The following is a 23,733-nucleotide window of genomic DNA, read 5'->3' as shown; positions in this document are numbered from 1 at the left end:
TGTTTTGGTTTATCTCCACTAACTGCTCTAATCATATTGCCAAATTCGATCAGCCACTTCTGTTTGACCATCTGTCTGGGGATGACTTGTGTTACTAAACTTCAAAGAAGTGTCAAATATTCTTCACAATGTCCTCCAAAAGTGACTTAAAAACTTTACATCTCTATCAGAAATTATAGAATGAGGGATACCATGTAGGCGAATGATCTCGCGAAAAAATAAATTACCCAGGTAAGAAGCATCTGCAGTTTTCTTACGTGGAATGAAGTGAGCCATTTTTTAAAATCCATGAATTATGACCAAAGCAGAATCAATTTCCCGTTGAGTTCGTAGGAGATCGAGAACAAAATCTATTGTAAGATCTTGTCATATTGTATCTGGAACAGCCAAAGGGGTATAAAGGGCAGTATTTTGAGCTTGTCCCTTAGCTTTTTGACATATTGGGCATCATTGAACAAAACGACCAATGTCTCTTTTGAGTTGGGGCTAGTAAAATCTCTCTTCAACCAACCTGATTGTCTTATCTCGACCAACATGTCCGCCTCATGCATGTATTTCTCGAATCAAGTGCTCACGCAAAGAAGAACGAGGAATGCATAATTGCGTTTCCTTAAACAAGAATCCTCCCTGAAGAAGGTAATCGGGTAAAAATTCCCTATTATTGCATCGAGCCCATATATTGCGAAAATCCTCATCAGTTGCATACAGTTTCTTTAAACAATCGAACCCAACTACTTTCATACTAATTGTAGCTAAAAGAGATGTATGTCGACTTAATGCATCTGCTACTTTATTCCGTTGGCTAGATTTATGTTTTATAACAAAAGTGAATTTCTGTAAAAAGGTAATCCATCGAGTGTGCATTTGATTCATTGTTTTTTTGAGAATTAATAAACTTCAAAACTTGATGATCCATAAATAGCACAAATTCTCGTTGAACCAAGTGATGTTCCCAATGCTTTAATGCTCGAATAACGCTATAAAATTCCAACTCATAAGTAGTCCACTTTTGTCGAGATTCACTAACCTTTTCACTAAAAAATTCAGCTGGGCGGCCTTCTTGGGATAATACTGCTTCAATTCCCATAGCTGAAGCATCACACTCAACTTCAAATATTTTCTCGAAGCTAGGTAGTGCCAACACCGGTGTAGTGCATAACTTGTTTTTGATTGTCTCAAAACTATCTTCCTATACTTTGTCCCACTAGAATTGGCCCTTTTTCAAGTAATCGATAATAGGTGTCATAATTGTACTGAACCCTCGAATGAAGAGCCTGTAAAAAGTTGCTAATCCATGAAAGCTCTGTACTTCTCACATGGTTTTAGGAGCTGGCCATTCGCGTATTGCTTTCACCTTCGCCTCATCAACTTGAATACTATCTTTACCTACCATGAAACCAAGAAATAAAAGTTGGTCGGTCATAAAGCTGCACTTTTTAAGACTAATATACAATTTATTTTCCTGAAGGGCTGAAAAAACTTCTGTAAGATGTGATAAGTGCTCATCTTCATTTTTTCTGTAGATAAGAATGTCATCAAAATAAAACCACCACAAATTTTCCCCCAAATGGACAAAGAACTTGGTTCATCAATCGCATGAATGTGCTCGGTGCATTCGATAGCCCAAATGGCATCACTAATCACTCGTAGAGACCATCTTTCGTTTTAAAAGCTGTTTTCCACTTACTGCCAGGGCGAATACGGATATGATGATAGCCACTCCTTAAATCAAGCTTGGTAAATATCACTACACCTTCCAACCTATCGAGCATATCATTAAGATGCGAGATGGGAAAACGTTACTTGATTGTTATTTTATTAATGGCACAACTGTCTATACACATTTGCCAACTGCCATCCTCAACCTGTCACTACAACTCTTCATGTTCTACTTGGTTCATGCGATAATGTGACAAGTTAGGTAAACTAGCTCCAGGTGTCAAATCAATATGATGTTGAATATTTCGCATAGGGAGTAACTTGTTTTGGTAACTCGTCGGGAGCTATCTCGGCAAAATCAGCAAGCACTTTTTGAACTTTGGTGGGAATCTGTATAATTACTTCTGATGGACCTTTAACAACCAATGCAAATACTGTGTGAGGCTCTTTTAGTTTTTCCAAGAATTCTGGCCTTGAGATGTTGGTAAAAAGTAGTTTCTCTTCCTTGATGGCAGGGTTGGTTTCCACAAGTTGAGACTGTGGTACCAAAATGATCTACCTATTTAACCACCAAAATATGAAAGTATTATCCCGTCCCTTATAAGTGGCATCAACGTCATAGTACCATGGACGACCCAATAAAATTGTGACAAGCATCCATATTCACCACATCGCATATGATTTCATCTTTGTAATATTTTCCAATTGATAAAGGAACCTTACAAATCTCTAAAACTTGAACTTTCGAGCCCTTTTAATCCATGCAATCTTGTATGGCGAAGGGTGTCTCTCAGTCTTTAGATTTAGAGTCTTTACTACTGCTTTTGAAATGACATTCTCATTGTTACAGCTGTCAATATTCACACTGCATACCTTATTATGAACAATGCATCAAGTCCTGAAGATCTTGTGTCTTTGAGAGGTATCGGGCTTTTTTGGAGCTAGCAAAAGGTGTTGGATCATGCACGCCAATTCTTCCCCTATATCTGCATCGACAACATCACCACCTTCATAATCACTGTCTTCAAGATTTTGCTTTTTCCCATTGTTGTCTTCTTCTGCAAAGTTAATGGATCGTCTGTTTGGACAACTATTTGAAAGATGATCTGGTTGATTATATCGAAAGCACTTTCCTAGGTTAGGACGTGCATAAGGGTCATTATTGGCTTGGCTGTTTCCATGCACGCCAATTCTTCCCCTATATCTGCATCGACAACATCACCACCTTCATAATCACTGTCTTCAAGATTTTGCTTTTTCCCATTGTTGTCTTCTTCTGCAAAGTTAATGGATCGTCTGTTTGGACAACTATTTGAAAGATGATCTGGTTGATTATATCGAAAGCACTTTCCTAGGTTAGGACGTGCATAAGGGTCATTATTGGCTCGTGGCTGTTTCTGATTTCTGCCTTGGGTGTTAGATCGAATAGGGGCGGGAGTTCCTCTTTGATTCTGTGTTGGATTTTGAATTGGAGTAGCATCCTTGCTATTATTATTGTTGACGTTTGAGGTTGTTGCACCCTTTGGAGTAGTATAAGTTTCTTGAATTGGCTGTCGAAAATTTCCTTGAGTACGGGCTGTGGTTCTATTCATCTAATTTTTCACTTTCATTGCTAAATTGACTGCATCTGTCATGGTCCAAATCTCTTAGAGAGCCAGTCGATCTTGAATGACTAATTTCAAGCCTCCTATATTTCGAGCAATTAATTGAGCTTTAGTTTCAGACAAATTAACTCGAGCATTTAATCGATATAATTCCTCCGTGTATTCATTTACTGTCCTATTATTTTGTTGACAATTTTGATACTGCTGGTACAAAAATTGTTCATAATCCGGAGGGAGAAATCGCCTTTTCAACAAGCGTTTTATCTTGGGGCAGGTTTGCACACGTTGCTTTCCTTGTCTTTGATGATTAAACTGAAGCTGTTCCCACCATGCAGAAGCTCCACCTTTTAATTTGTACGCTACTAGTTTAACTTGACTTTGTTCCGAAATATTTAAATAGTCGAAAATTTTTTCAACGGTATGGATCCAATCCAAAAAATCTTCAATATTTAATCAACCGTCAAAACTTGGCAAGTCCATCTTCATCTTAAATTCTTGAACATTAGTACCTCTATTGTTAGCTCTTGGTCGAAAATTTTCTTCCTCTTTGGATGAATAATCGAACCCCTATGGTTGTCTTTGTTGAAGACCCCTATTTCTTGGTCGCCAAGTAAGTCCTCAATCAAAATTACCTCTCTGATCAAATTTGAGTTGGGGGTCAAAATCAAGCACTTGGTCAAAATTAACATACCCTCGTTCATTCCTAGAGTCGTCATTATTTTCCCATTCTTCAAACTCGTCATGGCTTTCTCTCTGCTGCTCCAAATTCTTCACAGCTGCCCTCGGTTGACCATCTCTATCGATACGTTCTACATCACCATCGCCCAGAGTACCTTGCCGACTGTCGCCTTCATCTCGCCATCCACCTTTATTTCTTCGTTCATAGAACCGCAAAGGAGCGGTCTTGCGAGGGTCACGATTCTCTGTGCGCAAGCTGGTTCCGCCCTGAAGTCTTCCTGTTGGTGGCCTGAATCGATCATTTGCAAAGGGTCAATGTCTCTTGCCCAGGCCTGGGTCGACCTGGGGCTGGGCTATAGGGATAGTCCCCTCCTTGCAGCAATCCCGGGATTTCGTACATCCAGGTTAGTAACTCCATCATCTCCAGAACCCACGTTGTCAACTCTCTGTCCCTCTTCCTGCCAGCTTGGCCGTTCTGCTATGTCTCCTAACTCCTCTCAGCTGTTAACGCAGTCAACAACTGCGTGATGTTGCGAAGAGTTTCATTCATCCTTTCTAGTCGCTGCTCAATTTTTTCAAACCTCCGTTCGTTGTCGGTGGTTTGTTTGCCTCTCGAACCGTCATCAGTCATCAGATTGAGGTGAAATCCTTACTCTGATACCAATTTTGGTGCGGAAGCAGAAAATTCTTGTATCAAGAATTGAAATAAGAAATCTAGGAATAATTTGCTAGTCTTGAATTGATAATGAATGAATGAATGAAAATTGTACAATGGTCTTATATTTATAGGTAAATTGTTCCTATTCCTAATAGTAGTAAGAGATTGAAATAAGGAAGCTGTGAAATTAATAAAAATCTAATCTACTTAAACTTCTAAAAATTATAATCCTAATAATAACAAGAGAACTAAAAAGAAAATAAACTTTTAAAAAATATAAAACATCTTTGTATTAGGAATTGTCTTTGTAGTAGGAATTGTAGTTGTACTCCATCATCATCTCCCTTTTTCATTAAAAATAAAATTAAGTGCAAAGCACTTGCCCTTCAAAATGTTGGCCTTATTTTAGTTCAAAAACTGTTTGATCCCATTTAAAATTTTCTTTCCCCTAAAATTCATTTTTAATCATTGACTTTTTAATTAAACATTTTATCAATTTTTATCCAAATGATTTTAGAAGCATTTTCAAGAATGTCTAATTTTAAGGGTTTGAATTGAAAAGTGTCAACTTATTTGAATCGAGTGCCAATTTGTCCATCATACCCTTAATGAAAAAATGGAGCAATTGAATGTCGTTCTCGATATTTGATTTTTTTTCAATTTGTCACGAATTTCGAGAAGTATCTTTCATGAGAAGCTGCATTAAAATAATATTTTTCGACATTTCATATGTCATTCTCGATATTTGAATACCGTTTTATTTGTTTAGAATGACATTTCATTTTGAATATGACATTTCTTTACATTTGAAATGTAGTTCTCGATATTTCCGAGTCAATGAAAAATATAGCATTTATTGTGATTTAACATGTATGCTTTTGAAATAAATATGACATGTTATGTTTTAAAATTTTATTGGCCAATAATAATTTTGTAAAAAATGTTCATTTTTTTGTCTTAGTGTGGAATTATAAATTGTTAATAAGGGTATTTTGGTCCAAATTCTTCCAAAATATACACTTTTACAATGTTTGATATTTTTACAAATGACTAGCTGAAAATGGACATTTTATGAAATTTCCACATAATTTTCACCAAACCAAATAGGGCAAATTATTTGTAACGGTATCAAGTCCGGACAAGACGTGAACTCTATTTTATATATCCTAATATCCTATGGTAGGCAACAAATGGGAAATTACAGTATTCTAATATTCTTCGAAAGAGTACACTTGCATTTCTTCGCAAATTCTTTGGTATACTAGACATAGAATCCCAACTGTAATTTGTCAATGATAGCGAAGGGATGCAACTGTTGAATTAGCAACGTAAATAGGAGTAAGAGTCGGGAGATATTGCGTCCTGTTACCAAGTTGCCTACAACTTGTTCGACGATATGCTGCATCGGGATTGATTGGAGGGGAAACGCGTCAATGCAGGATAGTAGTGTCTAATCTAGTCTGGTAATGGCAAAAAGAACTTCATGCTTTCTACATAGTCCACACAAAATTGTAGTATTCCCAGTAGAGGTGGTTCCTTTTCTATGATATCACTTCACAACTTAGGAACTCTATTACATGGTGGAAATGACAGCAGTCTGATAACTGAGTAGCCGGTGGTTTAACACTTTAGCTGTACCACGTGTTTACAACTTCAAGGCCGGAAAATACGGAAATGAACCATTGACATTTACAAGGGCAAGGCAAAAGTCGGAATGTCGGATCAAGATGATTACATTTTGAAGGGCACAATTGCAACGCAATGTTTGATACTCTGATGACGAATGTCATAGCAAGAAACTGCAAAGGAGATATTAGATGTATCCGATGCCAAATATATGTCGGAAGATGCCACAGGTAAGAAGCTTCTAGCCTCTAAATTCATCTATAAAGGATGGTAGATCGTAGAAAGGAATGTAGCAATTTCATGAAATTGTGCACGTGTGTAATCAGTTTCAACAACATATTATGAATATGGATGAATCATTTGTCGTTTCTTTCATCATCATAAACACTCTTCGTTATAAGAAGAGTCTTAAGCACCAGAAAGATAACATATCCATTGAGGATTAGGGTAGCTAGCTCCGTATAGAGGAGGAATTCAGAAAGAATAATTCTGAGGAATACATAGATCAATCCACAATAGTTCATATGGTGGAGGGTAAAAAAGAAGAGTCAGAAAGAGTTGATGATTATAGTATGAACTTCGAGTATATAATTTGTTATTCTTTGGTATTAGGGTTGTCTTCGTGTGTGCAAAATGCATGCACGTATTAATGGCTTCATTGAATCTTGATGGTGTATTTTCATTCTCGAGTGCATCATGGTTTAATAGGGGCAAATAATGTCTTAAGGAAAGCAATATTTATAATGTGGTGTGAAGCAGATTGTAATTTAGCTCCGGTCTACTATTTTCTAGCTGTTATTTCGTTTACATGTATTCTCAAGTCCACTTTGGAGGATCCCACCAACATTGTAAAGGGAGGATTTTCGTTGTAATTGTGTTCTATTTTGTTGGATCTAAACACGCCTGCACATGCACTGGCATGGGCACCTGCACACTTGGACTGTCACATATGTACACAGAGAGAAATTCCTATAAAGATTATTATTGATTAGTATTCGAAGGCTGATAATTTATTCGCTAGACCAGTACCAGCTCAACTTCTCTATGTAAAAGAGAAGTCATCAATTGTGTGACTTTGATCTTACAACTTCTTCTTTCATGGCAAGGGATAGAGCATTAAGACTACCACCATCCTCTACTATAACTCCAGGCATAGCAACAGCTCTACTCCCTACAAATCCACCTTCTCCAACTCTAATCTTCCCAAACTTGACTTTCCCTCCTTCTCCTTCATATATGTGTCCAAAAAGCAAAGCTTCTCTCCCTACGCATCCACCTCTCTCTATTTCTACCATTTCGGGATTCAAGACAGCTCCCATGCTATCTACATAAACACCTTCACTTAAGTTAATATCCGAACCCATGAGTTTCATCCAAAGCACGAAGAAGATTGATCCACCAGTCATATCCATGAAATAGTCCGCCACCAAGGTCTTAAATGCTTGCCATACTGTATCCATAAAAATTGATTTGCTCCAGATAAGTGCTGTTCCACCATCTTTCTTCTTTCCAACCAAAATCCATTTTGCTACAACACAAGCCAGTGCTGCCCATATGCCTGATAAAACCCAAAAGAAAGGAAGCAACCACTGCAGTGGATATTTCATGGTCTCCTTAGCAGATAGTATCCAATTTAGAGGACCAGAAATTACATATGCCATGAGGAAGTAAGGCAAAAATGTCTGAAGCAAGGGTTGCATGTAGATGGCCCATGAAGTTTGAAACCAAGTCCTTGCTAGAGTCACTTCACTAGAATTTCCTCTCTTTGACATTGCTGCAACCGGGCAGCTTGAGAGGTCTACTTTGACATCTGATTGCTCTATGAATGCTCTCCAGGCCTGTGGAAGTGGCTCGTTATTTCTCAAATGCTGGCAAATGTCATATATCAATGAACGACCATGGTCAATTGATGCACTTTGGGAGGCGGATGTTGCCCGGATAACATCAACCTCATGGCATTGCAGAAAGGGATTAAATTCCAGCTCCTCTGATTGTTCTTTTGTCATGTTCTGATTGATGGTAATCTCCCCAAAGTCTACAAATGGGAACTCATCCTCATCCCATGGTTTGGTGCAATCGAGTGCAACATCTTGTGTGCCTTCATCACGAGGTACAGGCCGGAACTGAAGCTGGAAAACATAGCGAACCCCGCCTGGGGAACTCACGCGTGTCTGAAAATCTTCGGCAAGGAAAAGCAGAGGACGCCTGTCGTTATTGTCCCTTGGAATTGCACCTGTTTCTGGAGGAAGGATTCCAATGGGCTCAACCTTACCGGAGTCTTCACTAATTGTCTCATCAGAAGGTCGCAGCTTGAATTTCACATACATCTCCTGTCCATCAGTGAATCTGAAGAGTCTGCATATATTTGAATAATAATGAAGTTCGGGAAATGAGTTTGCATGGCGAAGGGACATCCACACTGCATCTCGGATATGAGGGGCACGCTTCACATGTTCTTCTCTTGCTGGTAGCCCACACACAAGCCACGTTGCAAAATCAGAAATTGTACGGGCATAAAATGCCTTGCCTGTTTTCAGAGTCAAGTCCAGGAGTGGGGATTCGTGATCTGATTTATGTGAAAATATTCTTATGGCTGCTCCACGAGCATCAATCCTTGCATCATCATCGGCACTCAAGCTATTGCTGTGTCGAACTATAACAGGGTAACTCTGCCCAGGCTGGAAAATATTGTGATCAGGAAACCCTTCAATGTTGTCATATATTTTTAGTACTCCCTTTGCACTCACTCCAATTCGATGGAAATATCTTGTTCTAACCTTAAGAGTTGTTGCAGCCAAATTCGCAGCCAGATTTCCGACAATCTTCTTATACTTTATGTCCATTTCTTCTATACGCTCATCCAACTCATGCATTGTGTTCTTTATCATGATAGGACTTTGAGATCCAATATAGACACCACCATGTTGGAGCACTGAATTGACTGGAGCAACTGAAAGCGCTCCAATAATTACATCCTCCTGAATAATAGAACCAGGGAGGACAAGGCTCTGGCTCCCAAGTACTACATTATCCCGTACCTCAACTTTTGCACTTCTGAAACCATCGGAGGAATAGAAACCAGTGATAATCCTGCTGAAGTCACCTAAATGGACACCATTACCGATTGATACCAGTTTGGGTTCTAAAACAGGGTTAATGGCTCTAATGGAACAATACTTTCCGACTTTGGCACCCAGTAGCCTCAGGTATATGCAAAACGCTTCAGTTCCTGAAAGGAGCTTTGTAAATCTAAGATGGCACGATATGTTAATTCTGTGACGAAGCCACATTCTCAGGTATGTTTGTTTTGTTCCTTGATTTCTGGACATGGAATGGTTCATCAAGCAGGTAATCAAACTGAGTATCAAGCCGTGAGCTAAGTATGCAGTGGCAACTGACATGGCAAAGCTCAATGGACCTAAAGATGTGGATCCAATCATGGTGACATATGCAAAGATAGTGAAAGGGAGCCAGTGGAAAGCTCCAAATACACACAAAAAATTGAAGTGTTCAATGGTAGGAGACTTTTGAGTCAGCAGCAAATAGATGCAGTAAAAGATGGCTGCCGAGAGACTGCTTATGAATCCAACAAGATAGACACCCATGAGATGGTGAATAGTCTGATATTGAGTGTCACCTATCACCTTCGAAAGTTCCATAACCTGTCACCCACAGTGGAGTAAAGTAACTGGTAATCAATTTCAATCTTAAGATTGTTAAACTATTTTTCCCATTGATAATCAAATGTTGTGCTTCAAATTATTATAGAAATTTTTCATTGCTAATAGGATAATGCACCCAGATGAAAAAAGACCGAGGGTGAGTTGTTTGACAAGGTTATTTTATAGTCATAGGAAGAAGAAATACATTGTGGTGTATGTATTTGATATGGAACTAGACATTTAAATTCTTAGAATGAAAGATATCTTTAATGACTGGGTATTGCATATGTGACAGGGACAATTAGAGTTTACCTTCTGAATGTTATTAGCCTTGGATTTTGAAATGGGTTTTCCTTCATCAGTGATTTGCAAAGCAGGTACTTCAGTTCCTTCTCCCAGCACGCTTCCTCTTTGGATTGCAGCATAAGGAGCAATTGAAGAACTTTTTCCAATTCTAATTGGATGGAAGCTCAAGATTCCATTCCTCATTTCATGGCCTTGGATTAATACTCCCTCTGCAATTACCACTCCATCTCCAATAGAAACTAGAGCTGGATCAGTGATATCAACAGTATCAAGTACAACACATGATCCTATCTTAGCTCCAAACATCTGAAACCAGTAATTCAGTAACACTGTTCCTTTCAAATGCACGGCCAGAACTTTTGATGAAACCTCTTGAGCTTTGTATAGTGTCCACCACTTGACGTAATCCAATGACCATATGGAAATTTCAGGAATTAAGGCATAGTTCGGTTGAAGGAATGAATTCCCGAAAAGAGCAATACAACTGCATGTAGAAAATATGCAGAGGATCCATGCAAGAGGTGCAAATGCCAGGGAAAGCATGTAAGGTGCCCATGGAGTTCCATTTATCAAATTATGAGAGGCAGAAATCATCTTCAGAAATACAGATATTGATAAATATGCAGGAAGGATCAGCAAGATGGAGACATATATGAGGGCAAGAAATTGCAATGACATGATACCCAATTGGTGAGATAAGGAAACTTCAGTCAGTAACTCAGAAAAATTAACCTCAGGTTCTGGAAGAGATGCAGAAATTCTCATGTCTTGAGGCTGAGATTTCGTGACAATATCTTCTGAGAAGCTAGCCAAATCTTCAATGCTGGTTGCTGTGAAAATATCAACTGCCCCAACTGGCACCCCAAGATAATCCGAAAGCTTTTGAGCTGCTCTGACCACCCCTATGGAATCGATGCCATAAGATGTAAGGTTTGCAGTTGTGGAGATCTTACTGACTGGAATACCAGTTTGCTCAGAGATAAGTTCCTTTAAAAACTCCACAATTTCTCTGCCACCTAATTTTGTACCTGGTGAAGGTAGATTTGTCTTCAGATGCTTTCGAGGAGTATGACCATCCCTACATGTTCCTGTAGTATTGGACCGTAAAAGTAATCTCTTTGGGATCTTTGGTTCTGGTACCAAATTCAGTGTCTCATCAGTGAATTGTTTGAGGCATTCAAACCTTTTGATTTTTCCAGATGTTGTCTTGCTGATAGTTCTTGGTTTAATCAACTTAACAGAAGCCAAATTCACACCGTGTTCTTCTGCAACCTTGGCCTTTATTTTCTCAAAATCGTCTTTACTTGCTGGTTTACCATCTCTAGTTTCTGCAATCACTACCAACCCCACCTGATCAGACGTATCTGATATTGGTATCCCTTTTGCCGATAATATATCCTCAGGAACCCCAATGACAGCACAGCAACCAGGGCGCAGCAGTTCACATGAGCTCTCAACAGTCTTCTCTACATCAGCCGAATAGATATTTCTTCCTGCAACTATTATAAGATCCTTGATTCTTCCAGTAATGAACAAATTCCCGTTAATTATTCGTCCTAGATCCCCAGTTCTTGTGTAGCTTGCACCGGGATGATTCTCAAGCTTATTCCTAAAAGTGCTTTCACTGAGTTCCTCCCTGCCCCAGTACCCAATTCCTGCACTTGGACTACTAATCCATATTTCTCCTTCCTTTCCAGATTCTTTCTGCTCTTCACCAGTTTCTGGATCCACTATTCTAATGTTTACATCTGTATCGTTTGGATTTACATACCCACAACATACCCTTCCTTGCCAATCCACCACAATAGGTTTTCCTTCCCCATAAGCGCAACTGACAAACACACAGTTTTCTGCCAATCCATAGCCAGGAGCCATCACATATTGGGAAAGGCCATAAGGACTTGTTAGCTCAATGAATCTTTTTAGAGTTTTCTGCCTTACTGGTTCAGCAGCAATCATCAGAAAAATCATGGAGGAAAGGTCATACTTCCGAATCTTATTCTTCTCAACCTCCAACCTTCGTACTACAAGTTCAAAAGAGAAGTTGGGGCCTGCACTATGAGTTCCCCTGTACTTGCTGATAGTTTCAAGCCACAGGAGAGGGTTCTTAATGAATGTCATCGGGGAGAACAAGATAGCAGTTCCACCACTAACCAGAGCTGTGAAAAGCCCACCAATCAGTCCCATGTCATGGTATTGGGGGAGCCAGCTGATAAGTACTGTGTTTGATGTGCTATGGTATCTCCTTTGCATTAGCTTCACATTATGAATTAGCCCACTATGAGTTATAACAACACCTTTTGCGTCTCCAGTTGATCCTGATGTGAATTGGAGAAAGCATAGTTCATCAGCACGTGGCACTGAATTACAATCTATACTTACTGAAGGCGCATCTTTGGAGTTTTTCACCCAAGAATCAGTGTGTAACCAAGGAAGATTAGGCCAGCGACCCGAGCCCTTTCCATTTTTATTGGGCAACGATATCAAATTCTTCACGGAGCCTGCTCTAACAGCTAATTGATAACCTACGGTGGAGAGAATTGCCACCGCCTTGCATGATTTTGCAATATTCTCTATCTTCAAAAGTGCTTGTCCACCTCTTTGAAGTGGATCAGGGGGAAGAGCTGGGACTGGCAATACTCTGGCTCTTAAACACCCAAAAAAGGCATCAATAAAATCCAGACCTGGGACATGAACAAGAAGGACCCTGTCACCTGGATTGATGACTGGTTTTCTGCTAGACAATAGCTTCTCAGCAATGCAAGCAGCATTAGCATGAAGTTCTCCAAAAGTTCTTTGGCCCATCACTTCTCCTTCATCATTTATCCATCTATAAAGGATTTTGTTGCAACTGATGTTATGATTTCCCCAGTATTTCAAATAGCAATCAAGGCTGGATAGATCTGGAAATTCTAATCCCTTAGATTCATCAAGCTCTCTAGGGATCTTATCCCGGCACTCTGACTTCAGTGTAAACAATCTCTACAGAAATGAAGGTCAAGTAAGTAAATAAGCATTTATTCTGTAATCTGAGTTTGATCTTTAAGAATTGACAGTATCAAGTACCTTTACATAAGGAAACCTTGGAATTAATTCATCAGTTGCAAAGTGCTTGCAAACCAACCCCATAGCGTAGGATGAATTCCTCTCCGTAAGCTCAAATGCCATGAGTCCACCTATGTAGTAAGTATTCTGCTGGCCTTGAAGTTCAGTTTCTAGTTTCTCGTAGAACCCACCTTTCATAACTATATTAAAGTAGAATGAAATTAGTAGCTGTAAATATGGGAGGCAAAACAGAATCTCATCAAGATGTGGACTCTACCTTGGCTTTCAACATGAGGGAAATATTTGAATCTCTGTTGTAGAATTACCATTTCAATTTCTCCCCCCATTCTTTTGACTGCATCAATTGCTAGCTGAGTGACTTCTTGTCCTCTGACATTGGCTGAGTTGCCATATGACCAGAATAGGAAGATATTGGTATCAGAATAGAATTTCTGCAGAGCCACCGGATTTCCTATAGTTTCAGGATCATCCATGAACTCCCCAAAGTAAAAGAACCCGACCGGCAGATGTTCCAGACCCTTAATCTTCATGACAGTTGTGTAGTAGTCAATAGTCTGCACTTTCCTAAACAATTCCTTTTCAAGTTCACTGAAATCCAGGATTTCATCATCAGCATCTGTAAGATAAAATTTATTGTTTAGCTACTAAACACAGTTTAAAGCTAGATGGAAGCAGCAAAATGAGTAAAATCTCAAACCTTCTTCCAACAATGACGGTGATCTATATGTTCTCCCATTCTTGAAGGGAAATGATCCAGATATTATGACTTTATCGAATTCCCTAGTTATCAAGTTTCCGTCATTCTGTTTGACTTTAATGTTGACACCTGATGAGTTGCGCCTGATTGCTACTACTTCTGTGTTGCAGAGGACTTCTATGGGGAGGGATTCACTAATTTTTTGCCACATACTCATGTATCCACCTTTGAAACGTCTAATTTTACCGGCCATAGATGTTCTGGTGAATTCATGAATGTAAGCATATGGCATATCTTGAACAAATCCATATCCGGAAGCTGTATATCCATAAGCTACAGATTTTGGAACAGAACTGAATCCATGATCCTCAAGAAATGCAGGTGTTGAATCATAAGCTAAGTCACTTATGGCGTGAACTCCAATTCGACCTGACGTCTTCGCTTTATCCTGTGAACCGAACATTATGATTTTAGCTTCTCTCTGTGTGAACTGAGTACTGAGAATAAGAGACAGATCATCTACTAACAGCAAAAGAAACTGACCTGGAGATCTAATGTGAGCGAGACTGCAGAAACATAGTCATCTGCAACCTGGATGTCCTCATACTTCCCTGTGAAACTATCAATTAATGCAAGTTTGTGGGAATCCATTTCTTCCAATTCCGAACCAGCTTCATTTGCCAAGTGAAAGATTGTGGGAGAGCTACTGGCTGCAAGGACTTGTCCACCAAGATCATAAATCTTTCCTTCTATATCAACAGATAAACACATTCCACTGACTGTGTGATGTTTCTCCAGCACGGTTACATTATTATAACCGAGTTTACACAGCGCGTAGGCAGCTGATAATCCACTAGGACCACCTCCTACTATTGCGATTCTCGTTTTCACAGGGAAGCCCGGATGTAGCTTGGAAAATTGATCCTTAGGGTTCATTTGTGCAGCCATCCTGATGATATTGCCTGATGGGATCAATATAAACTTTTAACATCAACATTCTAGCACTATGGTTTTCTTGGATTCACCAAAGAATGACTAAATAGTGTAAGAAGATTCAATCAGTTATCAGGGAGTTCTATAAATGAATCTATCAAATTATGTTTTCCTAGCATTAACATCTTCTTCCTTTGATTCATTCGGCGAGCTTTATGTTTGATATGCACAAATTGGACCACACTTTACAGGATTAGAGAAGAATTTCTAGTGTCGAATGCTGTGTACCAAACATGAAAGTCCCGACCCTAAAGCTTCATTTTTCGTGTGGGATTTTCAAGAATAGAAATATACCTCTTGGATGAATTTATCTTACGCCGTGACTGCCTTACTTGGCTCCTGAAAAATAAGCTATCTGTTTATGCATGGCCACCCGAAAGTTGGTTCATTAGTCTAAAATTGAACTAATTCATTACATAGACTAGCAAAAACTAAAATCTAATAAATTACACATGACATATAGTTAAGAAACCAAGTCTTAATTATAAATTAAGTGATAAAATAATAGAGAGCACATAAAGAAAATTATAATTAATTTAAAATAATCAACTAACCTGAAAGGTGATATGAGCAAAAAGTGACTCTTTTTGATAGGCAACTGAAAAATAAAGCGCCAAATGGCAGCAAAAGAAAGAAAAGTATATTTTTTTGTGATAACCGAAGTACCACAAATGGGGTAAGTGCTGATTTCATATGAGAATTTTGACAATAGAGATGCTTTTATAGTTCAAAGGGTACGTGACAAAATGATTTGGTAATCATATAATTAATTTCTTGGTTAATCCGAGGATTTACCATATGGTCTGTCTTTTGTTGGGAAATATTCCTTTTTTGTGCTTTAAGAACAAGATTATGTTGAGGGCCTGCTTGATTGTGATTTTTGGGTACCGGTTATTCGTGTTTTTTTAATTGAAATTTATGATGAATTTGTTTTTAGTAACGATTTTTAAAAGAGTAAAAACTCATGTTTAAAAGTTTATTATTCAGCGATTTTTAATTTAATATATATGCATTAGAGGGTAAATTTTGAAGAAAATTTTCAAATAGTTGTTTTAGAGGGTGAAATTGAAAATAATAGTCCAAGTTTCATTCCATTTCAGAATATATTTGAAAATAATTTTTTAGATGATAAAAAAAAAAAAAAAAAAAACGATTTGATGGATTGAGAAATGCATTTCAAAAAACTAACAAACTAATTTTCCTGACATGTCAAGCAGTGTCCCGAAAAAGGGTCAAAACCAATGTAAAAAACTGGCGAGCAGGCCCCAGGTCATCAATGTGGATCTAAGAGCATGTTTGCTTAAGTTTAAAAAGAACTAAATCACTTATTTGTAATTTCTCCATGAAACAGACTTCCCCTTATCATAAATATTAACTCTACCTCCAATTTTAACTAAAGTAGCAGTTTCAGTGAGAAAAATTGCCATGAAATGCGGTCGAAAGGGAAATAGGCATACAAATATTCCAATTAATAACATTAAGAACTAACTCAAAAAGTATGAGATGCGAGATTGTGAATCACTTTATTCCCTTCGCGAGAAACAAAACGACAAGTGCCACAATCCATGTCTCCAAGTACATCCACGTAAATACAAAGGAATGGACGTTTATTGTGCTAAAAGTATCCCCTTACGCTCCACAAGTGACTAAATAATACTATTGAACACCAGTATAGTTGATCACATTTGATACTTTCAATTAAAAGAATCACGTGATATTATATTTAAGTTAATTTTTCATTTAATACCATGCTATTGTCACGTAAATTGATACTTGACACCATTGATGCTGAATGAAATTAGATTAATTAGGACACCTCCATTAAAAAAAAACACACACAATCCTCTTTGCTTAGGTAACCAACACCACCCATCCTATGTTTTAGGAAGAGAATGATTTATCAATTAAAATATTAATTATTTTATAGTTTACTCATTGCTTGTAGGTAAATTGATTTATAAGTAAGCCAAACATGGTTCACGGAACAGGATCTTGGATACTATGTGGCGTTATAAGCAAAGAAAAGACTTTGGTTTTGATGGATTAATTTGTTTGGATGTTGGGTGTCAGTGGGTCATTCTTGATCTCAACTTCAGTTTGCCTCCATTCTTTACATGGTAGTCATTTGTTAATCCCTACACTTTGTTTAGTCCTCCCCAGTTTTTACCTTTTGTTATTATATAGGTACGTTTGATTCTTATTTTTATCAAAATTTATTTTTCTCTCACTTCTTTTAAATCATATATTTTTTATTAAAATAATATTACATGTAACTAAATTTTTTTTTCTTATTTTTCATCCACATATTCTCCATCAATCTACTATTTTAAAATTTAATTTTCCATAAAATGGGTATCAAACACTCTCATTATGATATAATTATATCTCACATCGCTCTTGAAAATCCAGTCTTTTGGATTTATAAAAACTTTGGACACCCTCAATTACAAGACAAGTTTAAGTGTACGTTCCATGGAATCACTCAACTAGAAAAATGGATCGTTGTAGACATCAATTTTGAAGAGCAATGTAATATAATAATTTAAATATATCTCATATCACTCATGAAATACAAGTTGATTTTAAAGATGGGTTCTACCCATAGTGTGTGTGTGTGTGTGTGTGTGTGTATATATATATTTTTTGGTGGGCGGGGGGTTGAGAGAAGGTGGCAGGGGATCTGCCGAGCAGATGAAGACACTAGGCTTTCTTATTAGTATCTTAACTTCGTTTTGTTTTGAAAGGTTACAGGGTGATATAAGGAACAAATGGAACAATAAGAACACAATCCCATGTCCTTCATGCACAAAACCAATAAGAAAAGCCAAAAAAGAAGCTTAGAGAAGAAAAGGATATGCTCCCCTTCCCCATAAAGAATACAATCACTCATACAAGATGAGTAAATTAATCATTTTCGCTGATTGGATGGTATAATAATGAAAACCTTTCACCTAAAATTCCAAGAAACATAAGCTGTCAGCTCATATCCATTTATCTCTGATCCTCAATCAAACAAAAGCAGCCGTCTGGAGCAAATAGCAACAAATAGAGATAAAGAGAGTAAAGACGAGCTACATATTTTGAGTTCGATCTCGTTTTCAGCCATTAAGTATCAAGGAAGAAGTAGAGAAAAAATGAATGGAAAGAAAAGCAAGAACTGATTTATTACATAATATATGATTATGCACTTATATATTTGAGAGAAATCTTCAACCACAAAAAATGCTAGTTGATAAGGTTCAACAGTGTCAAAATCATGCATCCGAATAAGAGTGAGTGTTTTTCTTTTGAAGGACAGGAGAAGAAATTTGGGTGCAGTCGATGTAGAAATTAGGACGCTTTCTTCAAAAGGACGAATGAAAATCGTGGTACTTCTCAAACTATGTGAAATGCACTAAGTAAAACTTTTATCAAGATTTTTACTGTAATAAACAGAATCCTAACCTGCTATAGATAAAGATGTAGGGATTGGCAAATAATAGCATCTGCAGATTACAAAGATATATAATGATCCATCAAGTTAGTAGTTGTACTGAAGAATCCAAAACTTGCAGATTCTAGATGCATCTTTAGTTATCAGCAAGAAAAATATCGCATTTATGAAAATCCAAAAGATACAATTCCAGTTGTGCTGTAGGGAGATGCAACAAATTTTCTCGAAAGCTATTCTTGGTAGAAGATGAGAAATCAAGATCAATGAGAAGAATCCAACCCAAGTACCATTCATTTGACCCCCTTTCGAAATAGCCCATCATATTCACTGACACTGCACCATTCCGATTACTAGAGCAATGAAGAAACAAGAACCCACAATAACTAAGAGATCCAGGAATTATGTGATATAATAGAATAGCCAAAAATGTTAGAACAGACGGTCATATGAGCATCAAAAACATCACTTTTGCCATAGGTTACCAATACCTCACATATTATGGCAACACTGAAGATCAAGTTTGATCCGATTGAAACTTCCAACAATAAAAACAAGTTTAGGTTAAGATCCCCAGAAATGGGAATGACTAGATTTCACTTCCGCTATCAATTGCTGTTATAGGTATAAGTTCTATCGCAGAGGCCAATCACCCATTCAGTTGCAATCGACACCTGCTTCAGGAGCTCGACAAGGTTTGTTTTTCCGTCTATTCCCTTCGCGACGAAATCCATTCAATTTGTTTGACTCCTCAGTGCTCGATGTGGTTCCATTTCCATTTTCCTCTTTCACGGAATCGATTTTCTCCTTCACCTGAGAATTTCGTTTTCTTTTCTTCCCGTTCTGTGATGCGGTTGAACTTTTTGTTTCATTGCCCAATACACCATCTGTTGTGTCTTCACTCTCTCCATTTTGTATTTTCTCAGCCTCTTCTTCGTCTATGTCATCATTAAGTGATTTCTGAGGCCTCCCCCTTCTCTTTTGTGCACCTGTTTTTTCTTCCTCAGCACTTCCTGGATCATCTTGGTTCATGACATCCAGCTTCTTTCCCTTTGCTCTAATCCTACCCATAATCTTCAACTCCACAGATATCACCCAGGTAATTTTTATTTCTGGCAAACAAAATAGCCACTAATCAAATGTAGCTTGGGTTGATAAGAATTTATAGAAGATTAATATACAAGTACAACAGAACAAATACATTACAAGGTAAAGTAAGGCCCAAGAACTTCATATACCTAAGCAATTGCAGCCTTAGTACAGTGAATCAATATGAAACAACAATTTACACAATTGCAACATTAAATATAAATCTTGTGATCGTGTGTAAACTATAAACAATGTGAAACTGAGGAGCAAACATCATCATATTGATAAACTTAACTTACGACACTTCAAATATTAACATCTTGCGGAGAAAAATTCTAACCATGAAAATTGAATAATGGTAAGAAACACTAATCAAAATTTAGTAAATAGATAACTAGAAAGAAATTTTCAGGGACAGAAACCAGGAATTTTAAACATCATATATTTATCTATCCATTTTCAACAACTATAATTTTCAAGTAGGAAGGTTGCAATTTGTGATTATTCTTTCAAACTAAAACTCGTGTTCAGTTCAACTTGTCAATCAAAGGCACAGTAGTCCAATATACCAAACATTTCCCCCAACCCAATTTGTAATATGATGCATGATGAAATACTGGCTGCTTAAATCGATAAAATGGTGGTTAATATTTACATAAAATCAGCTTTAAATATGCTAAAACGATACACTTGAGAATTTATGTTAAGGCATCCTCATTTAGCACAAACAAGCAATTAAAACCGCTTTAGTTGAGAGCACTTCCAACTATTTTTGCCTCTTCCACAAAACAAAAAAGGATAAAAAAAACTCTTTAAATATCCAATCAAGGAGCAGTGCTCTCACTCTATTCTAATTAGAATTCTTCGAATAAATTCCATTTATAAACTTAGAAGGCATGTTTGGTGCATAGCATTATAAATTGCGGAACCCTATAATCACAATTTAACCTTTTGTTCTCTCTAATGCAGTTCAATCCAACTTCCCAAACATACCAAGAGTGTTTAACTGTTATATACAATTCACTATACACAGAGAAGCTCACGAGGATCCCGGGGAACTCACATACTCTGAGAAGAGAGAGAGATGTAAAATCAAAAATGAAGAAACTAAAGGCAAGCTCAACTTTTTCAGAACCAATTATAAAACAGGCAGAAGAATGCTTACTAGTCATAACCATCTAACAACTAATTAAACAAATCAAATAAAAAATTAGATCTGTAGATTAACAAAACTACATATAGCCATACAATTTCAGATATTGAAATCTTCCACTTTACAGAACCCAAAAACAGTACAAAACACAGATCAATTGGGCGGGGAAAAATGAATTGAACTCACCAAGAGAGAGCCATTTGAGGACTCATTGCAGTTAATATGTTAAACATGTGACGAATAGAATCCCAAAAAACCTCCAAGGCCCAGAAGAAATTTTCAATATAAGATTAATTAAAGAAGCTAAGGAAGTAAATTTTTGAACAAAATGTGGTCTTTGAAACAACTGCAAAAGAGACCAGATCAAGAAAGTTGAGAACTTGAACAGTGATTCAAGAAGATCAAGGATTGACCATTTCCTGATGGAACGAGCGGCCCATCAGCGCACCATAAATGGGCAAAACACACAGATGTTTGCGATTGGGTTTTGTAAATTGCAAGTGGAGTCTCAACCCTCAAGTGTGTATGATCTATGTTTGCTAGCGTTTGTGAGTGTGAATGCGAGAGAAAAAAGTCGAGGTCAGCTGTAAGGGTAATTTGGAACAGAAAAAATACAAGTTCAAAAATGAAATTTCCCTTTTAAATGGAAATCTTAATTTTTTTTTTTTTTTTTAACGAGGTGTCCTAACTTATGTCAGACTATATCATCGTCCCTGAACCTCCGGCCCCTCAACTGCTTAAGGAGGTAAATCACAGTTTGTGCCCTTATTGATTTCCAAATTCCCACATGACTTTTACTCCTTCTCCAAAGGGAGCCTCCTCCATGGTTATTAAATCACCAAACTGCTCCAACCCTTCCTCTGGTTATTACATCACTTGGCTGCTCCAACCAGGAATCGAACTCCCACGCTTGATTCCAGAGCCCCTCAATGTGATTGTTCCGTCAACTTGAATGTGCCCTGAGGAGTATGGAAATCTTAATTTTCATTGTACGTGACTATGTTGTAAAGCAATGATCTCCTATCATGGTAGTTAGGATAAAATATGATCATCATAAGCGGTCAAGTCTTTAAATTTTGACAATTCAAATGAAGTGACAACTCCATGTTAGCAATCAAGAATTTTGTTAGCGGTCAAACATACAATTTTTGACAATTTAACTGATGTGGCAACGCTACATTAGCGATCAAGAATTTTTACTACGTTGAATTGTCATTTTTTTTTAACCTAGCAACTCTATTTGATCAATTGCAGAATTTATAGCAAAATGTCAATTGAGTCACTAAAGTTCATATTAGCTTTAAATCGAGTTATTAAACTTCAATTTTATTTTTAATTTCACCACTCCTCACCTACCATCTTCCAAATGAATGAAAATTATTCTAGTGACAGCCATGGGCGGATCACACGGGGTCATGTGGGGTCAAATGACCCCACTAATTTTTGCATTTATTTTTTTATCTTTATATTTTAAATAAAATAGTTGTTTGATCCTTTACGATCTACTTTGATGCACTCATTATAAGATGTCAAATGAAGTCAAAATATTACATTCTTAATACTATTTTGAAGTGCTCATTGCCTAATTTTTCGCTCATTAATGACGTGCGAAATGGTCAATCATAACACAAGTTACGAAGGGTTAAAATAGACCGTTTCAAATTAGTATTTCGATAATTTTGATAATATGCTAACTTTCAAAATCCATCGACAATCGTATGCTATTTGAATCCACAAATCGTTTGTCATGTAAAAGCTAGTTTCGAAAATTACATCGTTATCATATCGAATGGTCCAAACGAATATAGAAAGTAATTAAATATGCATCAAACGTATATATCAAAAAAGTCGTATAACTTGTCTTTTCTTTTAAAAAAATTCAATTATTTCATTAGTGTTTATTATTTTTGCACGATAAATTTATATAATTTATATAATTTTATTAGAAAATTTTGCATGGAATATGACGTTAAAAAATTTAGGATTGTTACGGATTAAATATAATTTTAATTACTTTTGAATTACATTTGCTTTAAATTTGACTTTCACTTGCTTTTTGGATATTATTTTATTTTATTTACTTTATACATTCGATTTGATTTACTCACTGTCGGTTCAATATTTGTCAATGAAATGGTGAACAAAACTGTACAAGTAGCAAAATATATTTAATAATATTGACAATGATGTAATTATATAATGTTTTCAACGTATCAAAATATGTATTAATTTATTTTTATTAATATTATGTTGTTTTTTTTTTTAAATTATATTTTAATTTTTGCTCCACAGTGCTAAAAGTCTAGGTCCACCCGTACTGAAAGTCATACCACAACTGATATCAATGACATTGAGAACTGAATTAGGATCGAAGCCCACGTTTAAGTGTGGTGTTTCTAAATGCTAAAGTATGGATGATTTGCATAAACGTGGTAAAATAACCACAAGCATAATTAGCTTCGCTATCAATTTATATAAATTCTCCCTGTAAGAAGAATGAAAAGAAAAAAAAAGAAAAAAAAGAAAAGGGTTTTACTGTATAATTGTCTTTGCAAAATAGACAGTTGAACTTGTACAACATAAAAAGGGAGGATTAAGGTGCATCGATACAACATTAATGCCTCATCGTCGTTTTAAATGATTAAAAACAAATGATGTGATCACAGACATTAATATGAAGATCACCAAAATAAGTGCATCTAAATTGAAGAGATAAAGGAGGCTGGAACAGATCCTTCCATAAGTTGCAGTACTCTCTTCACGGTAGGCCTTAATTCTGGATCATCTCGAATGCACCAAATTGCTATCACCACAAACTTGTCAAATTGCTTATCTTTTAACGCTTCCTCGTCGTTTGCTACTAATAGATGCATTTTTCCTTCCTTGTAACATCATAAGCAAAATCAGCAAGTATGGTTCACTCTCGACCAATGTTTGGTTCGTAATTTCCTCGACAGATGAGCTCAAGCAACAAGACGCCAAAGTTGTAAACGTCAACCTTGATAGTAATCAGCATGTTTCTGAAGCATTCTGAAGTGACATAACCTTTGGTATCCTTTATTCTGGTGGTGGTTTTTGATTTATCTGGTTTCAAAAGCTTCACCAATCCAAA

At 36.9% G+C, this 23,733-nt stretch overlaps 3 protein-coding genes across 3 annotated transcripts; all 3 read right to left on the bottom strand.

Moving 5' to 3' along the window:
• Positions 1-543: 543 nt before the first annotated feature.
• LOC111369108 lies at positions 544-1,885 on the bottom strand. Its single transcript, XM_022990591.1, has 5 exons — positions 1,866-1,885; positions 1,688-1,761; positions 1,317-1,386; positions 1,028-1,216; positions 544-802 (listed from the first exon to the last, which is right to left on the bottom strand). Exons 1-5 carry the CDS (start codon positions 1,883-1,885, stop codon positions 544-546), a joined length of 612 nt encoding a protein of 203 aa, XP_022846359.1.
• A 3,814-nt stretch (positions 1,886-5,699) lies between these two features.
• Positions 5,700-9,915, bottom strand: LOC111369765. Its single transcript, XM_022991400.1, has one exon. The coding sequence runs from the start codon at positions 9,882-9,884 to the stop codon at positions 7,287-7,289; it is 2,598 nt and encodes an 865-aa protein (XP_022847168.1). The 5' UTR covers positions 9,885-9,915; the 3' UTR covers positions 5,700-7,286.
• Positions 9,916-18,762: 8,847 nt separating this feature from the next.
• Positions 18,763-21,213, bottom strand: LOC111369764. Its single transcript, XM_022991398.1, has 2 exons — positions 20,808-21,213; positions 18,763-19,491 (listed from the first exon to the last, which is right to left on the bottom strand). Exon 2 carries the CDS (start codon positions 19,448-19,450, stop codon positions 19,037-19,039), a length of 414 nt encoding a protein of 137 aa, XP_022847166.1. The 5' UTR covers positions 19,451-19,491; positions 20,808-21,213; the 3' UTR covers positions 18,763-19,036.
• Positions 21,214-23,733: the final 2,520 nt, after the last annotated feature.

This window comes from Olea europaea, chromosome 20, assembly GCF_002742605.1.
Source record: "Olea europaea var. sylvestris chromosome 20, O_europaea_v1, whole genome shotgun sequence".
Classification (NCBI taxonomy): Eukaryota; Viridiplantae; Streptophyta; class Magnoliopsida; order Lamiales; family Oleaceae; genus Olea; species Olea europaea.
Note: the sequence above shows the minus strand (reverse complement) of the source record. Positions and strands in the feature narration are given on the sequence as shown.

Bases quoted from the DNA above. Each gene is read 5' to 3' on its own strand.
- LOC111369764 (XM_022991398.1), bottom strand. From the start codon at position 19,450: ATGGGTAGGATTAGAGCAAAGGGAAAGAAGCTGGATGTCATGAACCAA.
- LOC111369108 (XM_022990591.1), bottom strand. From the start codon at position 1,885: ATGAAGAGTTGTAGTGACAG. The intron at 1,387-1,687 runs GTAAGTGGAAAA...GTTTCATGGTAG, and splicing joins TATCCGTATTCGCCCTGGCA to GTAAAGATAGTATTCAAGTT. The intron at 803-1,027 runs GTTAGTGAATCT...ACATAAATCTAG, and splicing joins CTGAATTTTTTAGTGAAAAG to CCAACGGAATAAAGTAGCAG.
- LOC111369765 (XM_022991400.1), bottom strand. From the start codon at position 9,884: ATGGAACTTTCGAAGGTGATAGGTGACACTCAATATCAGACTATTCAC.